The sequence below is a fragment of the Anastrepha ludens genome, chromosome 6, assembly GCF_028408465.1.
Source record: "Anastrepha ludens isolate Willacy chromosome 6, idAnaLude1.1, whole genome shotgun sequence".
Classification (NCBI taxonomy): Eukaryota; Metazoa; Arthropoda; class Insecta; order Diptera; family Tephritidae; genus Anastrepha; species Anastrepha ludens.
Genome location: NC_071502.1, coordinates 109865266 through 109885432, shown reverse-complemented (window position 1 = coordinate 109885432; position 20167 = coordinate 109865266). Strand labels below are relative to the sequence as shown.

The 20167-nt window shown below is 34.4% G+C and overlaps 1 protein-coding gene across 1 annotated transcript; it reads left to right on the top strand.

Annotated features, from left to right (window-relative positions):
- Window positions 1-434: 434 nt before the first annotated feature.
- Window positions 435-20006, top strand: LOC128867235 (calbindin-32-like). Its single transcript, XM_054108336.1, has 4 exons — window positions 435-452; window positions 4396-4452; window positions 13332-13403; window positions 13558-20006. Exons 1-4 carry the CDS (start codon window positions 435-437, stop codon window positions 13702-13704), a joined length of 294 nt encoding a protein of 97 aa, XP_053964311.1. The 3' UTR covers window positions 13705-20006.
- The last annotated feature ends 161 nt before the right edge of the window (window positions 20007-20167 follow it).

Genomic DNA, 20167 nt, shown 5'->3' with positions numbered 1-20167 from the left:
TACGACAATCATTTCCAAATTTAATACGACCGCAAAGGGTTAAAATATAAATTCGTATAATTTGAAATAAGTTTATTTATTATTTTGTTTTACGTTTTCGTATTTTCGCTAATAAATACTTGACAATTAAACTGTGGGACAAAAAACCAATTTTTAAATATGCATACTTTTTCGAGGTGTGCACGTTTAAGTTTAGTCAAGTAGAAGAAAACTCATAAGGCCTCCCCGCACCTCCCGACCAGTTTGCTGATGCCAATGAAGTTGCTGTTCCAGTTTTTAAGGGCTTCTTTGTTATCGAAGGTAACGCCGTTTATATGGTTTGACAGGGAGGGGAAAAAATGGTAATCGGTCGGTGCAAGGTCCGGAGAATAAGGCGGATGCTGAAGGACCTCCCATTCGAGCTCTTGGAGTGCGGCTTTGACAAATTGTGCAACATGGATCCTGGCGTTGTCGTAAGAAGTATGGCTTGACAATGTCGATCAAGTCTTTTCAGTCGAATAGCCTCATTCATGCGGTGTAGCTGGGCAATGTAAAGCTCCTTCTTTATCGTGACATTCTTTTCGAGCATTTCCCAGTGCACCATGGCTTCCCACTCTGACCAAGTACATATCATAATCTTCTTTGGATGAAGATCCGGCTCGACTCTCGGCTTGTGCGTATTTCTCGAAGCCACCCACTTCTTTCTTTGCTTCATATTGAGATATAGGCACCATTGCTCATCTCCCGTGACAATGCAGTACAAAAAGCGCTGTTTATGACCGCTTGTTGCTCGATGGCGCCTGAGATGCTGAGAAGCAATTTGAAGGCGACTTTCTTTGTTTTTTTTTTGTTGAGCTCGTGAGGCTCCAGGCACCCAATTTTTCGCCCAATTTCGCTCGATTTCGGTGACTGAGAATTGTTTTATGATCGCAGTTCATTTTTTCCCTCAATTTGACTGACTTATTTGGCGACCGTTCCTCCGCTCCTTCAAAAGTGATTTGAGAAGTTATTCACTGAACTCAGAAGGCTTTTCGCTGCGGGACGTGTCATCGACGTCAAAGTCGTCATTTTTGAAACCATGGAATTCATTTCCGTGCTGTAGACTCACCTATAACACCTTCTCCATACACGTCGCAAATGTTCCGGGCTGCTTCGGCAGCTTTTTGACCTCGCAAAGAGAGCAGGTGTCGAGAGTGTTGATTTTAACCTCCTAGGTATTCCATTTCTAAGTCTCAAAACTAATAAAAATTAAATAACTCAAAAATTCAATTAACATAGTTTTGTACAGCAGAAGGAGTTCTATCGAATGATAGATGCCAAACAGTAAACATATAGTTCTAAAATAAAAGAAAATATAAAAACGCTATGAGTTTATTCCTCAAGCCAATATTCTGTTAGTACTGAGAGGTCAAAAATTGGCTAAATCTTTATTTTTTTTTTTTTTTTTTTTGTTTTCCCCTATTCACTCTACTCCGGAGCATATGGCCTCAACAAGACTCCATCTTGCGTTGATTTCGTTAATCTATCTTGCTTTCTGGTAGGGTGGGTGATTAGCCTGCCGCTACCAGAACTAAATGTTAAAGTTTCGTAAATAGTTATTGCATAAATTTTTAGTTATCATTGCTCACCCTTCCTCAGACTTTCTCGAAAGATGACTGTATTTTCGACATGAAAATATCTCGAATAAAAGCCATCTACAGCTAGAACGCGGGTCACCAAAAATAAAAGAAGTTCAAACGTAGTAATTCCCAATAGAATGTGCCACATAGGTATTATTACTTGAATACTAAACGATTGTCATCCTTTGATCGCTATACAGCATATAATATTTTTCCAGGATTTCTACATAGTATTAAATTTAAATAACAAATTAATTCCTCAATGCCATTAAGCAAAAAACCAATCTGCATTTTACTACATCAAACAATAATTCCATTAAAACTAATCCCGCATTCGCTCTGTTATTCCAAGTACAGCACTCTGGCACTTAATCCACCACTATTAATTACGTATACGCCACGCATGACAAATTTAAGTATGCATAGGGGACATGTAATTAAAAGCATAAGAAGAAAAAGAGCATCACTAAATGAGTATGATTTAGTTGTCATGAAATGCGGTAACGAATGAAAGTAATCGGGGTGGTTTGCTGGATTTAATTTTTATGTGTAATTTTCGCCGCAACTTGACATGTTTTTGATTTAAAATGTAAATTTTTGTGTTTTCGAAGCAGCGAATTACAAGCACAAATGCATGCAAAGAGTGTGTAAATATGGAATCCCCGCACACTCTTAGAAAGATTATGCATGGAAATTATAATAGCCTATGTATATGTATAAGTATATGTATTGTATTGTATGTGTATGTATTTGAATGTGTAGCACAGAAACTAAAAAAAAGAAATTATTTGAGAAAATGGGCAAAGTTTGTGGCTTATCTGTTGCTTACCCGTAAACTTTGTGCCATGTTTTTGTGCATTTTCGTTATAAAATAAATATGTATTTTTAAATAAGTTATGCGACTTACATAATATTCGCATGTTAAACTAAGTTTTATGTGTTTGCTTTTATTAAATTCTTTTCAACATTTTATTCAAATAAAATACATAAAAACTTAAAACCTTCATTGTTAATAAAAATAAATTTAAATAGAAATGTATATGCCGTAAAAATTTCAGCAAAAAAAACATATTTTCAGCCGCTAAAGTTAAGGCAGATACGGCTACTCAAAGTCATCTTTTCATATTATTTCATATTTGTATTGTGCGCATTTATAGAGACATACATAAGAGTACAGTTAGATACAGCAAGTGAAATGAATCCTCTTTTGTCATTTCACCAGACAGTCACTAGATAGCAGATTTGGGAAAATGAATACAAAAATACATACCTACACGAACATACCGTTACATGCTTAGGATAATTTATGTACGTAGGGAATTTCCATATGTTGATAAATTTTAGATAACAAGAATTCAAATGATGGGGTTTATAAATTTAAAACATCCTAGGTTTAAAAAAGCTGTAAATTTTTATTTTGATCAATGCGAACGTGCACAAATTCATAAAAGAATATAATTTTAAGCACACGAAATTACAAGAATGTAAATTTATAGTTCAATAAAATCATAGTAAGTGACATTTTTCAAGGTACTTCGAATCAAACTGAATTTCACAAACTTATTTTTATATTCAATATTTCGAATACAGAGTGGGCCAAATAAGAACTACTACTACGTAGCAGCAGGCCCATAGTTTGCCTAGCAGTATGTGCATTGTTGAAACCACAAATTAGGATAGTGCTCCACCATTGGCCACAAACAATGTTCTGTAAGAAGCTCCTGAAATCGATTCCGGCGTTTCATCCTCATTTTCGAAGAAATATGGACCAATGACTCTAGTGGCCATAACACCGCACCAAACAGTACATTTAGATGGGTGCAACTGATGGTGTGTTGCCCTTGGTTTTCAGAGCCCTACAATCTACAGTTTTGTTTGTTGACATAACCATTTAAATGGAAATGCGCTTCATCCGACATATGTATGCCGATATTTACGCTGCGTTAAAACAACTGATCGTTGACAAGAATAGGAAAACTCGACAATTTTAACGCGTTGTGTTATACTGTAGGGTTCCATAATAAATTTCCAACAATTCAATTATAACCTACAAAAAATTATAACCTACGAAAAATAAATAAGTCAAAAAATAGAAAAGAGTTTTGTGCTTAACATTAGTAGGTCTTATTTGGCCCACCCTGTACTTCTTTGCCAGTTGACAACTTGATTTCTGCGCAGCTGTTTTCGACAAATGCAAGGTGGCGCAAAATTAAACACCCATAGCAAGATTTATATTTTTTGCAAATGGCGTCGTGCGTCAATCATATTTGATTGACTTGTACACAAGACAGCTGCATTACACCAACAGACTAGCACTGAAGCGCTTTAAATAAAGATTTTCATCACTCAAAAGCATTTTTTTAATTAATATAATAAAAATTTCCAAAAAAAAACGATGTGGATGATTAATTTTGTGCCACCTTATACAAACATTCTTAGTTAGTAATAAGATTATATTTCACATTTTCTCAATTTTTTAAATTTTTTAAATTTTTTTAAATTTTTGCTACATTTCCTCTCGTTAAAAATTTAAGTATTTCAACAATTCATAAAATAACAATTATAAATATAAAAATATAAATATAAATATAAATTTGAAACAAATACTTATTGCATACGTAACATTTTTCTTTTTATATGCCAACTCTCTGATGCGTTACTCTGTTGCGTCACTTGCTCTTTTCTTCAACTTTACGCCGTTTTGGCCCTCTCTCATTTTGCCCTGATACTCAACTCTATGCAAATTTCGACGCTGCCGCGCTTTGGTAACATATCCCCATACAATTGTACATAATAGGGCGCCGCCAAGCTAACAAAAGAGGACATCGAAAAAGTTTTCTCACTGTACGATCGGGTAAGTTGCATTGCATAACTTTGACGCAAAGTTTTGAAAGAAAAATTATGTACAAATAATATTTATTTAGCGTTAAGTTGGCAGCATTTCAAGTTGGTTGATGTTGGTTTCTTTCTTTTTAATTCTGTTTATTTTCTTTTTTTTCTTTTTTTATGTCTAGTAATTTTATATATATTTTTGTTTTGCTTTTTATGCCACTTCATGTCGTGCATATTTTTGTTTTTTTTTTTGTAGTTTCATTTCTAATGATTTGGTTTATTTCTCCCTTGAAGTTATTTTCTTTGTGCGTCGTCGTATTTATTTTTTATGCTTCACAGATCCAATTTGCTGCCCATATTCCAACTTCTGAACTATTGTTGAATGCAAGCAAATCCCTTTTGTCTACAAAACAATGTGGAATGCCCACGCTAACTTTCGCAAGTCTTGGGAGTATAACGCATGTGCTGAATCCCTTTTGTCCTTTCTCGTCGAGCGCCGACTGAAAGAGAAAAATATTTTTTATATCTTACAAATGTTTGATATATATTTTGCCTCGTTCCCACTTACTTACACTCAATATGTACATCATTTCTGTGCCTTGCACACTTTTTGTTGTCAAGTCAAGCATGAAATGCATACTTAAATATTTGAGTCGTTCAATGGGGCCATTGCATTAGCCAAATTGTTGATACTGCAAAACAAAATTAAAAATTAATGAAAAATCATTGAATTAATGATAATTAGAAGTGCAAATATTTATTTTAATTTTTAACTGCGGTCAACTGAAACATGTTTGACAACTTTTTGTTAGAAGCTGCATTAATATTGCATTAGCGTTCCACACCACAGCTGATGAATTAGTGAATTACCGATTATAGAAAATAAGTTCACTAACTCGATAAATTCATTTGGTTGGTGGTGAATTTATTCGAATTAAGTAAGCAGACTTTTAACAACCGAAATAAAACAAAAATTTAGTGCTCATCTTCCCCTTATCCCGCAATATCTCCCGTATCCATTATCATTCTTCACGACTCAATGCGCCCATACTTGGATTGGCATACAAACAAGCTTTACTGCCAGCTGTATAACTCAATCGATTTGACATTTTCCAGCATATTATTTTTTAGCGCCCATTTAAATTGTAAATGAAATGAATTTTATGTGTAGCATAAATTTTTGAAAAAGAAAACACACTTTTCTAACACTCTCATTCACACTCTCGCACTCTGCCTACTACGGATTATTTTACATTTTCTCTACTAAATTCTTGTTATTGCATCTGCGTCGTCTAAACAATCACAGCACATTAATGAAATTTTGCACTTCAATGCAGCTTATTTCAGTAAGAGTGTCAAAAACCATAAATAAAATGAACTAAATGAATAAATAATAAATCGAATGAATAAAACCAAAGCCACAAGACCGTTGTGGCAAGGACATAAATGTGCGGTTGTCAGCAGTTGTCGATAAATTTATAAAGCGTACATTTTCCGCTCGAGAAAAAATTGAGATGAGTGAAAAAAAAAACAAAGAAATCCTGTCAATGACAGTTCAAATACTTATCTCTTACTTCTTGTAGGCTTTTAATGGAAACGTCCATTGAAACAGGCAAGAATTCCAAATACACTTAGGCGCGAAAATAAGATGAAGTAAAGCTTCAGTGAAATGCCAGCTGCGATTTCAAAATAGCAAACACTTGAAATGTTCGCACAAATCAAAACATTTATTCCTAAAATTAAGTGAAGATATGGAAAGGTTTGAGTATCAAGAAGTTGAAGCATTGACCAACCCAATGAACCAAACTAAAGACGACGACTGAGCTATTCAAGCATGGCGGTGAGCAGCTGGTGAGCTGCATGCATCAGCTCCTATGCAAAATATAGTCTTATGCATGCCTGGCGATTGAAATTAAAAGGTGCTCTGTCCATTCCATAAGAAGGGTGTTGCAGCCATCTGTGTCAGCTACCGCGAAATTGGTATTTTAAGTATCGCCTGCAAGGTTCCTTCTAGCGTGTTGTGCGAAAAATTGAAGCCCACCATCAACGACCTGTCCTTATCAGTATGGATTTCTTCTTCTTATTGATTAGCGCGATAACCGCTTACGGGATTTTGATTGAGTTTAACAAAGCGCGGCAGTCATTTTCTTTCTCGTGTTGCTCTTTCTCGACCTGATCTTTCCAGCATAGAGGAGGCCTTCCTCTTCCTTTGCTACCACCAGCTGGTACCACATCGAATATTTTCAGAGCCGGAGCGTTTGTATCCATTCGGACGACAGGACCCAGCTAACGTAGGCGCTGGATCTTTATTCGCTGCATTATGTCTATGTCGTCGTAGAGCTCATACAGCTCTTCGTTCCATCCCCTGCCATTTTCACCATTGCCAATGTGCAAAGGTTCAAAAATCTGGCGCAGAATCTTTCTCTCAAACACTCCAAGCGTCGCTTCATCAGATGTTGTCATCGTGCACGTTTCTGTGCCATACGTTAGGACGGACATGATGAGAGCCTTATAGAGTATTAGTTTTGTTCGTCGGGAGAAGATTTTACTGCTGAATTACCTACTTAGTCCAAAGTATTACTTGTTGACGAGAGAGATTCTCGATTGGATTCCAATTAAGGCTGGTTCCTAAATAAACAAAGTTTGACTTAAGACCTGGAAAATCCGCAATTGACCAGATTTTCACAATACGTCAAGACTAGGGAAGGACACATGAAAATATTATCGACGCACTCTATATTTTCCTTCATTTTAAGGTTGCATAACGTGCAACTATTTCATAAACGCATATAAAACTGTGCGCTTATTGCTTTATACAATTTCTAATATAATTTTGCACGGAATAAGGGAACATATTATATTAAATACAGGGTGTGTACGGTATTTGAGAACAACTTGAGGGTAAAACTAATTAGCTTTTATTTTGAACGAAATTTATTGAAACTTCGCGAACTTTTTACACAACATTAACTTCTTTTATATCTATGAAATCAATTAATAAAAAATGTCCATTAGTTGCAAGAACTTCCTCGTTCTGGGTCCGGAAACGATTGCATGCCCGAATCAAATGCTTCTTATTTACATATATTGACCTTAACGGTATAAATGGCAGCCTTCAGCGAAGACCCCGTGTTATGAGAATGTTTATTGGTTTCACGCTCAACTGCGCTCCTTACGTGCTAATCCAAGGAATTAAGGTCTGTGGAGTTAGACGACCATAAGTTCGGTGGTCCCTGACCTTTTTAGCCATCTAATCTTGTGTCACCATCACTTTGAGTGAAGAAGTAGAGTCTTGCTGAAAGATATATGGGCCTTCACCGCAAACACTATAAATACAGTGTTTTACCACGGTTTCTAGAATCTCGATATATGCAGCAGAATTCACTCGAAATTCTTGAGTAAAGAAGTGTGGTGGCATGACTTGTTCTTTTATTGCTCACAACCCTTAAAATCATAACGCTGGCTGGAAACTTAATGTACATGACAATAGGAACCTCTGTAGAATTGGAATATAGCTATCTGTCATTTCGGCGGTTGGCCTTTTGGCCTTGGTCACATATTTTTTCGTCAAAAAAACATAAGTTTTCCGTGCTTGAGGGGGTTAGATTATGTTTAGAAGTTCTTTTGATCCGATAAACTTCTGTCCTCGTGTTTGCTACGCCATACACTTTTTTTGTACGAATAACGTAGGATTTATACCGGAGATCTTCATGCACAACACAACGGATAAAACCCTCTGAAACATAAGACTCTCTCCCAAGGGCTATGAATACTTTTGAAGGGTCCTCGTCATTGATCACTTGTTGAATAAATTCTGCAGGTCGGAAACTGTTAGACCATTCCTCGTTTTTTTGTGTTTTTCAACGGATTTTTCATCGCCGTCTGGTGCCTTCAAACCACGGCAAACCTTATGAGCGAATGATCGAGCGCACTTAAGAATATTACAGATTTCTAAATTGATATGATTTGGACAATATGGTGACGATAACTGTCTCTTCATTACTTGAGTTAAGTAGTAATCCTCCATGTCTTATCTGAAACAGAGCAAAACAGAAAAATAATGGTTTCGGGAAACTATAGCCACATACATGCATGTCCTCAACCACTACATACACCCTTCATCGTTCCCAAAACTATCCTGCAATATGACATGAGATTTACAACTCAGCGGGTATGTCAAGACTTTTCAAAGTATACATAAATATGCTGAAAAGTTTTGATATGATGAAAATGGTTGAACATAGCACTAGGCTTCCACGTTGCAACATTTTGTGGAATTCTTATCTGAGTTGTGTTTTCTAAAGGTTCTGATCAAAAAGTTTGACATTTGATGAAAATTTGTTGAATTTTTTAAATTGGTGAAATTTGAATTTTTTTAATAAGTGTGAAACTAGAAATTATACAGTTTTCCTGTTGTATAAATATATTTTTATAAAAAAATAAAAAAGAAATTAAATAAAAAATTAATAAATAGTTGAAACATTGGAATAAGTCGTGCTACTATATTATTAGTACAGATCCACGTAGCAGTCGATGCTGTAAATCTATCCGAAAAACTTAGAATTTTTAATTCTTACAAATCGATTCATAGCCATTCAGCTATTCCCAGTGCAACTTTTAATAATAATTTCGCTATTATTTCTTAATTTTTGTATATATTTTCCATTAGAAAAAAAGTATTACAGGGTCCGGCTTTGAAGTGAACCAATTAAAAGGGTCATAAATTTAGTTTGGAAAATTACTTTCATTTAATTCAGAATTAAATATATTTGAAAATAAAACAAAATTAAGAATCAATTTACTTTTCCTCGATATGACCACCTTTTGCCTTGACTATGGCCTTGAGGCGGTCCAGAAATGAATCGGAAGCTGAATTTGACTTGTAGGTATTTTGGCCCACTAATTCGGACCTAGCTCTCTAAAATAGCCTAAAGAGAATAATCCATCGGACTCGCGTCTGGTGAATTTGAGAGCCATTGTGTGGACGTTATGAAGTTCGGAACGTTGTTTTTTAGCCATTCTTGGTTCACTCGAGCTTTGTGAAACACTCGGCACTTGTTGAAACGTCCATGATCTGCCACCGAAATTTTTGTCTGCCACTGCTTCAAGGCAACCTCCAGAATACTTTTCCGACAATATTTCGTAATACCTTGACGCAAGACTCGATGAAAACGATTGGAGAGCGCCCATCTGTGGTTACAGCAGCCCAAACCATTACCTATAGTGTGTGCTGCCTCCTAGTGGCCAATCGATGACTCAAATTCTCGTATGAACGGTCGGTAAAATTAAACCCTTTTTTCGTCAGAAAACACAATGTTCGGAAATTGACCGCTTTCGGCTAAGCGAAGCAACTCCTTTACACTCTCATGTCTGCTTTGGTGTTAGATCATGCACCTTTGGTTCTTGTAAGGCTTGACTTTGAGATCACTTTTCAGTATGCAGCGGATGCTACGGTCAGATATTTTCAGTTCTTTCGCCATTTGATTGACACTTCGTCGCTTCTTAACTCTTGAAGCATTTCACGTGACCTTCTAGTCTTTTGATGACCACCTCCATGACATTTCGCGATGCTACCAGTATCATTTTTACGAGTAATGGTGCGATAAACAAAAACTTTATTTACTTTAAGTTACTCGAGCTCACGAACAATCACTGCTTGTGATGTTCCAGCCAAAAATAATGCAATCACACTATTACGTTTGAAAGGTATTACTGATTTTCTTTTTCCGCGTTTACCCCCAGCAAAATGCTTCCGTGCGCTTGTAAACAATACTCAGGACTGTCGTTTAGCCAACTAACGGATAGATGGTGTCCGTGCATCAGCTGCGCGAGCTTTCTGAAGTTGGTTACACTTCGAGGGCCGGACCCTGTACAGCTTACCTTTGCTATTAGAGATTAAGCATTTTGATACGATTTCCAAGTCTCATGAAAAATAATTTGTTTTTATATATCAACTTTCCCCCAGAAAAATTACAATTAATGCTGTTTCTCATGCTACAACAGGCACTTTCCATAATACATAGCACAGCTGATTCAGTGGAGCATTCAGCGGCAAAGCAGCAAATGCTTTATGCTTTTGAAATTTGTACTACAAACTTTTTGCACATGAAGACAATGACATTTTAATTTCCTATTTCGTAATTTCAATTTAAAATTTAAAACCACAGACTGCCACACTTTGCACTCAGGGTTAACTGGACATACATATCTACATATATATGCACAAACAAAAACACATCAAAATTTTTATTTTACGATTACACAAACACTTTGAAAAATAAAGTGCGAAAAAATAACAGCATTTTCGCAATTTGTGAACTAGTAGCACAAAACTTTTACACTACGGCCACAAACAATGGAAATTCTTCGCACATACATAAGTACATACATGACTCCCTACATAGAATGGTGTATTGTATGTGCTATGCCATGCTTTATTGTGTGATTTGGTTGTTGCTCCTGTTGTTGTGTTGCGTTGCTTTGTGTTGAGTTGAGTGCGGTCAATTGTTTTGCCATTCAAACAATCTGAGTGGTGCATTGAGCACCAGAGTCATCGCCACAACCACAGCAGGATTTAGTTGGTGTCGAAAGCTTTGCTGTATTGCCAAGAACGAAATAACTCCACACCCACACTCACTTTTATTGGATTAGGTAGTTGTTTTTTCCTTAAAATCTACTAGGCCACAGCCCAGGCAATCACACTATCATTGCACTCACACTTGTATGCACATAGCGAAATGCTCAACTTAGGGATTCTATTTGAAATCTATGCAGAGCTATAGAAAATTTGTTCTTTTTTTGCTGTTGGTTTTATCGGCTTGGTACGAGGGTTACCTTTTGTATTTGGCACCCAATAATGAAAACACAGTAAACTTATAATGAAAAAAGTTGTATTGTTTTTCAAAATATTATCCTTCGAAGTCAATACACTTCTGCATTCGGTTGAACCAATTTTCAAAACACTTTCGTCACTCAGAAGTAGATACCTCCAAAATTAGCTATTTAAAGGATCCGATAGTTTCTTCAGGTGTCAAAAAACCGTTGGCCTCGCATTTAATTTTTAATGTTTAGGAACAAAAAAAATCATTAAGTGCCAAATCAAGATTGTAAGGCGGATGACTCGTTAATTCGATCTTTGGACTACTCAAAAGCTCTCTTGAGTAAGCCGTTACATGAGAACTCGTATTGCCTTTGTGAACTATGATTCGTTTTCGGCGATTGCTTTTCCTTACTTCTCCGAAAACTTGTGGCACACAAAAGGTTGGGTACCACGCAAAATTTACTGTGCTAAGTTTCTGTAGTGGTGCAGTTGGAAAATTACCAGATTTTCCGAAGCAACAGTCAACCATTTGGTTTGAGGTGCTTTTTCCGCGTACAACTTTTGCTGGATTAAGCACGTCTTGGAACACCCACACTGTTTTTTGTTGTTTTGTTTCAGGCTCATATACATAATACCCAGATTCGTCACCTGTTACAAAGTCATAGACGTGCTTTGAATCACTGCAGCTAAGTTTTTTCAACATGTCTTTACAACAATTCTAAAATTATGCGGTATCCAACGAAAACGAATCTTCTTGACGACTTAAAGTTTCCACTAAGGATGCCTCTATCTCGCGATATGTCACATGACGATCTTGCATTATCAATTGACGCACTGCATCGAGTGTTTCTAGCACAGCAAACGTTTTTATACGGCCCTCACGAAAGTCATCCTGTAAGGATCGACGGTCCAATTGGAACTCGTTGTGTCAGCGTTTCACAATAGTCAAAGTCGAAGTAAGTTGCTCAATGCACTCCGGTCTCGATAGGCAGCGAGATGAATTTTTCAACTCACTGTAAAAAGAACAAAACAAATAAGCGCGTAAATGAAAATGTTCTATGTAAATTTATGCTAAAACATAACAAATTTTTCAATAAAAATATCGAATTGTAGGCCATCACAAGTAGTATTGCAAAGGCGCAAAATATGAAAGGCAACCCTCGTATAAGCAATCTTATTTACATTCTATCCAATCACTGCAATATCAATCAAACCACAGCAGTAACTTGGCTTATTGCAAAATATCTACATACATAGCGGAGGCGGTCTTGCGAAATGGTTGTTTTGAGTATTAAAAAGTACTTGCAATAAAAAATCTGATTTTGTTTTTGTTCTATATATTCTTAACTAACCATGTTTTAGTGAATTTGTAGATGGACCTTTGCAAAGTTAAACTTTTGCCAATTTTCTTCAATATACAAGGGCCAGTTTTTTTAGAAGGCACAGAAAAAAAATGTAGGAAAATAATAGGAAAAGTAAGTTAAAGCAAGAAAAAAGCGGCTCTATTATCATTCCTGCTTGCTCAATTAAGCACGCGGCAATTCATTTGTTTTTTTTTTTATTTTTTTTTTTTTACTTAAAAAATTATTAAATAAAATAAGCTTCGCATGATTTCGGCTGTATACTTCCTTTTTATTATTTTGTTTAATTTAATAGGTCAAAATAATCACTAATTAATTAACTAACACGCAAGCAACTTGCACACAAAGGTTTATTCATTTTCTGTGCTATCAAAGCTGTCAAATTCGCCAAGAACAAAGTAGCGGCACTGGTATGGCGCCACTTTTGTACTCTCTACACACTGCTAATTTCAACAAATTTCCAGTTTTCAAATAAACCAATAACAAATATGTTGTAAGCGTGTCCATCTTTACTGGAGCTTACGTTGACATAAGCATCAGATATCATTATGTTTACTCGCTTTATCTTTTTGTGCAATTTGGCATGCACTGTGTATCACATTTCATTTATTGCAAAATTGTTGGGCAAGATTTATACGTCTCACAACATGTCGGCGCCACATAAATATGTATACAAAAACTTATATTTATACCACTTTTTATCTTTTTCGATACTTGCAGGATAATAGTGGCTCAATAGAAAACGAAGAGCTTAAAGGATTTCTGAAGGATCTGCTTGAGTTGGTGAAGAAGGTATGTACGAGTATGTATGAATGCGAGAGCAAGCAAGTCACAAAGTTGAAACAAGGGGGAGGGCAGAGCGAGACTTTTCTCTTAGCTGTCAAAACCAATTGTTGCTTTAATGATAAGTTAATTTTATACACTTTTTCTTTTCGCACAAACACAGGATGACTATGATGCTCAAGATTTGAAGGCCTTCGAGGAGACCATATTGCGTGGCGTAGGTTACGATAAGGATGGTAAAATCTCACGCAAAGAACTGACAATGATTCTGCTGACTTTAGCCAAAATGCCACCAGAGGATGAACAATAAATTTTTAGCGCACACAACACTAACAGCAACAACAACAACATAACAAATAAAAAGAATTTGTCAAATAAAAAAATTTGAATGTAGTGTGAAAATAAAATATAAAACTTAACTAATGTTAAAATATTGAAGTATTAGCAGTTGAAATGAAGGGAATAGAAAAAAGAATAGTAAAATCCATGAAGTATTAGGGAAAACGGTGAAGAATGAGCAGAAAGGGATAAAAGCCAGAAAATTGCGAAAAATCACACGCAACCACATTTTTTATAGCTTGTGGCACGCGATAAGGAAAAAATGGCTAAAAAACAATTATAATAAATTAAAAAATATATATATATTTAATTGTATGAAAATGCAATTGTTGGATTGTTGTATTCAAAAAAATGATTATTTGCATAAAAAAACAAAAACATTGAACAACTAAATTAATTAATTTAAAAAACAAATAAAATCATAACCTTTAAGTATGAAATTGAGAATTAATTGCACGTCGAGACGCAAAAATATTGAACGAGATCCAAATAAATTTCGTGCGACAAAGCGACACAAACAAACCACACAAGAATACAACAATAAAACATTCATCGAGGGAAATTAATTACTTTAAAATGCTGCCGATGCAAAGCAGTCAATGGAATATATTTAGAATATTAAAACCGAAGCAAGTGATGCAAAAGAAATATGAAATAATAACATAAAGTGAATGTGTAATTTAAAGGCATTAAAATTTTAAACAATATCAAGTGTCAAATTTGGAGGCTAAGCGATAACATTCAAAAATATAAAAACGAACAAATAAGTGTATAAAATAACAAACAAAATTTGAGTACATTGATTTGAAGCATTTTTCCGTTGTTTTAAACAGGAACTCAACCAGTCACCAATTTAGTATTAGTAATGGATATTTTCGAGTTCGAATGGTGAATGGGAATTTTTTTGCAAGTTATAAAATTATTAATTTTATTTATAAAGCAGCATTGACACACATTGAGAACATTAAATTTTTATTAAATATATTTTATAATTAGTTGAAAATAATTAAAATTGTTTCTAAAATTCGATTTTAGTATGCTTATGGACCCCATATTTTAACTCCATCCACATGCACTACATTTATAATTACCAGGAACCTGCAAATGTGTGGCGCGCAGATTAAAAAAAATAGCAAAAGAAATTTTGAATAAAATAACCGAACAAAAAACCAGCCAATAAATGTGTATGTCCTAGCGAGAAAATAAATAAACATCGATTTTATTAATTGTATTAAACAAATTAAAAACTTATATTGTATTTGCAAACAATTTATATGTATGTATTTTAATGTGTATTAGTTTATACATAAATATTTTATAATTCATACAAATGATATTTATGAGTATTATAGCATGACATGTGGCATATGTATGAGTAACGAAATTTTTAGATATGTATGTTAGTTTGTTGAAAGAAATAAAAATGGAAATAAAAATAAAAATAAAAGAAAATAATACAAAAAGTCAAAAATATATTTAAAAAAAATTGTATTAATGTACCAACTTATCCTTATTTACTCTGCTAATGACATCCGACTTCGTAAAAAGCAAAATGCGAAAAACTAAAATGAATTTAAAAACAAAATCTCATACACACATAACTACTTTCAGATTCAGCATAGTTGAGAAGCATTTTAAAATATATTTTTTTCATAAAAGTTTAAGTATTTTGATGTTCTATTGTGTACCTGTCATTGTAAGATACACTTGGCTAAAAAATTGATGTGGATATTCACACTTGAGTATCGCAAGCAAGCAAAAACACTGACCGAAAGTGCGATCAGCATGAATTCTATAGAAAAGTAAATTGCCAATATTTCGAAACTCAATTAGTAGATGATTTGAAATTGACTATATAAAAGAGAATATATTTGAATAAAATTGGTATGGAGCGTTAATATTTTTCCAAAATTTTTTTGCTTTCCTCTAAACCATTACCAGTTAGCAATCTACACAAGTGAGAAAAAAAAAATGAGCTGATTGTGAAATTCATCCACAACAGAGGTTAATTGATTTCTGAAGGCCGGTTTTCACGTGGCACAGTATTAAACATCAATAAAATTTAACAGAGTGGAAAATTCCAAAATTGGTTAAGTTAGGTATTAGTGATATTTCGCGACCTTCGCTTTGTTGCAAGTCTTTGAAACCCATATTAATGTGAACATGATTTAGTAACTGTCGCATTTACACGCCCAAGAGGAAAGTGGTAGAAGTTGCCTTACTTATAGGCCTATACATGGATATGATATTTCAAATAAGTAACTAAAAATATGAAGTAATATCGATAAAAACTACTACTTCTAATTGAGCAGGAATTTGAACACTTCACTTGCCCTTCACCACTACTTCAATGCAACAATTACGAGCTAAGGCATTCCAGTTAACGGTATTTACATTTTTCCTAATATGCTTTGAGCTTTTTAGAAGGTATTTTTCTACTATTCAACATCTCTAAATATTTTTTAATGCTTTTTTGATTCAGAATGCGGGGTCCTCTTGATTGGGTAAGAGCATTTCAATTCTTCTCAGAATGCTTTGAGCTTGATTCTCTCTCTCTCTCTCTCTTAGCTTCACAGTCTGTGGTGGACCATAGAATCATCAACAATCCTCCTCAAATGCAGTCTCTATCTTGCCTCATTTCTCCAATTATGAACGTTCATCGCCATTTCTTTCCTGACCGGCCTCTCTTTCTTCCTCCAATTGGACGCAAAGTAAACACCCTTTGTTGATTCTTTCGTTGAGCTTGAATAGATTAGAAAATATGTTTCTACTATTCAACATTTTTAAGTATTTTTTAATGCTTTTTTGATTCACAATGGGAGTTATTCTTGATTACAAAGATGATATTTCATGGTAAATGAAGCTGCAGTTTACTAGTTTAATGGTTGCGGATTGATGCATAGAAAGGAAGGCATAATTAGTGCGGCATCTAAAATATATTAAAATTTTACAAATTCCTCAAAAGTATTCTTCGAACACGCATAAAACAACAAATATTCAAGCAATTAACTGACCCTTTTGCAATCCGCTTCAGTTAGTAGCAACTCAAACACTAAGTAAACTTCTTCAATTAAACTTTTGACTTGCAAAATTTAACAAAAGTAATTTTCCAAGCATCCTCAAACCCACTAAACAACAATATTGGCTAAGTTTTTGATGTCGCTCATCAAACTGAACCAATTTGTTAGACTCCCATCAAAAAATCTAACCCACAAAATGTAACAATTTGATTGAAGTTGATTTGCTTTTCGACATCCGGCACATGCTCGTATCCACTTAACAATAACTTTTAACATAAAAAAGTACCCAACTAGTAGACTGCGACACTGATTTGCCTCGTTACAAAGTGCCCGACAAGGAGATGAGATTGAGCAGAGAGCGCATGAACGAAAACAAGAAAGCGGCGATGAGTAGAGTACTCACGTACACTCAAGCAAACGAGCTAACGGCACTGATGTGATATTTCATTTAAGTGATGATGTTGCAATGATGAAGCTGATGATGCTGATGATGATGACATGAGCCATAAATGCAAATCAATACTAGAAGAAATTTAAAAACGATGTCAAAATCGACAGCAAGGTTGGATAAATAGATTTTTAATGAGTCAGACAAAAGGATTGCGGATGCAGACAAAAAAACACAAACACAAACAATAGAGCGACAAACGTAGATGCCAATAACGAAATGCATGCCATTTGTTGTTGTGACAGATGGTGTACTTGCCGGTGACCTCATTACCGGACAAGTTTGCTGGCGGAGGAGAGGGTAACCGATACCGTTACAGGTGTGGTGTATTAACAGGCAATAACCAGCGCACTGCTGCCGGTGGCTACTCAATCATCATCAGCGCGCACATATTTTGTAGGAGCAAAAAAAATTGAGTAAGTGGAGAATTTATGCAAATGCTGCCGGTTGGCTAAACAGTTAACTAGGTGCTTGATTGACATACGCCGCCGCTGATGCTATTGGCACGATAACCATGGCAACCTGAAAGCATAAATGCAATTGATGCGATATTGAAGAGTCCGTTATGCAGCCAACTGTTGTTGTGTAATGGTGTACTAACAGCGTTTAATTTCACTTCAAGTTGTATGGTATGGTAATGTGCGCACAGCACTTGAGTTTGTAAGAATCATGACTAAGTTGTTTTAGAGCTAAACACTTGAGAAAGGTAGAAAAATGTATAGTTATGAGTTAGAAAAATGTAAACGTAGAATGACAATTCAAAGTGAAGATCAACGCAGGTAATGCTAAGTACTTAATATTAATGCAATGCTTCCCTACACACAAATCACATTAATAACAAATACATAAGGTTAATGCATAGTGACTTTAAATGACTCCAGCTGATGGTTCAAGAAGCCAACATAGCCATTTTATTACTACAAAAACTGGCACACTCACATTTTATGCTACCATTTGCTAAGTAAAACTATTGAGCGAGAGAAAGCTACCTTAAAGTAATTTAAAACAAACAATACAATTTACAAAATTAGCTAAATTTAGCTATAGTTAAAACCAAAAAACGAAAAAACAAAAAAGAAAACTATTTGAATTTTTGTGCAAGTCTATACATGTTGATAGGTATACATTCATATATAAAAGATAAAAATAAAAGGGAATTCGAAAAACACTTAACTATAACTAAAATGTTGTTTACTATTAAACAAAAACTAGTTAAATCTATGAAAATGGGCACTTTAAATAAAAATGTTTACAATATGAATTGCGTGACAAAAACAACAAGTACATATTCACAAAATAAATAGATAATGTTGAAAATAAACAACAACTTTCCAAAACTAAACTAATGCCTCCAAAATACAAAAATATAGAAAACTTGTAAAACTTATAAATGTTAATGCTATAACAAAACATGCTATTTTATCTAAAAAAAGCTAATAATGACGCTATAAAATTAAAGAGTAAGATATAATATTTACATACTTATATATAACTATGAAAATAATTTGAACTACTGCACTTAAGTAAAATTAACTGAAATAAGCAGCCATTTAAAAAGTTGCCACTTCGCATTAAAAAAATTTAAATAATCTATAATTCCTCAGTTGTTATTTCTTTTCATAAAAAACCCATAAAAATCACAATTAACAAGTTTTTACGCTACAGCTGTCAATAAGCTAATGAAAAACAAAACTAACCTAACTTATACATATGTAAACTTAAATTGTAAAAGTAAATTGGAACTGTATCTCTAACGGTGCTATCTATCATCTTAACAGCAAAGATATGTTTCAAACTATTAAACTCACACCGACATATGTACGTCTGATTTCGACTTAGCTTGCTAACGCAAATGCAATAACTAAAATGACGGCATGCCGATGTCCTGTCATGCAGCCTCATTGCATGTGCTGCCCCCACCCAGTGTGCCTTGAGCACTGCATGCGAACTTTGAAAGAGCTTGCGCATATTTTTAATTGATCCCAAACTAGTTTAAACTACAACAAATTGTAGCTAACCGCAATTGAAATTGTTCACAAACGATAGGAAGCGGAAATTAGGCGCAGCTTGCACTTAACTTTCTACAGCAAGGTGGCAGGCAGGCAGACATACACAAATAGGGATGGCACGATGCGCGCGCAATCGATAATTTAGCTTTGCGCTAAGTCAAATGAGGGCACAAAAACATGTATGCATCTCGTTATGCATTTGAAATTCGTAGTAGATATTTTATTTAACATATTTTTATGTACTCTTCAAAGTCACATCATCAAAGCCACATTTTGCTAAACTTTACAAATATATATTGCGTCATACTTTAAAAATATGCTATCCGCTATTGAACTTTTTAATTAACGTAGTAAAACACCTTAGACTAAATTTTATTACAATCGAAAACAATTAACTTTGCACCGCTAAAATATAATATGCATATATACATTCAATTAATCTAAACGAAATCTCAAAAATTTTACCTGACATTGAAATGTTCTGAAATTGGTAAAAAATATGCCCTGATAAACTAATAAATTAAAACTATAACACGTATGCATTGGAAGAACCACAAAAAGCCAAATAAGCGCTGCTAAAAAATATAAAAATCTTAAGTAAAAGAAGTATGATTATATAAATAAATAAATGTATGTGCTACAAATAATAAATAACAAAACAAATGCTGAATTCGCTGATATGTTGTGAATGTACGAAAACACAATTATGCCACAACTAATAAATATATAAAACTAAATTTATGTAAACAATAAAACATACAATTTAAATTTAAATAAAAGAAACCAAAACTAAACAGTGAGTCGTATTATTTCACAGTTGATTTTTTACTGTACAGCTCGGACTTAGCGTAGTGTAGTATTAGAAAAGCAACACACCAAAAATATTCTAAATAAATAAAAAAACACAAAAATTCCCACATAGCAAATACAAGATGAAGTCCAAAATAAACAAAACTG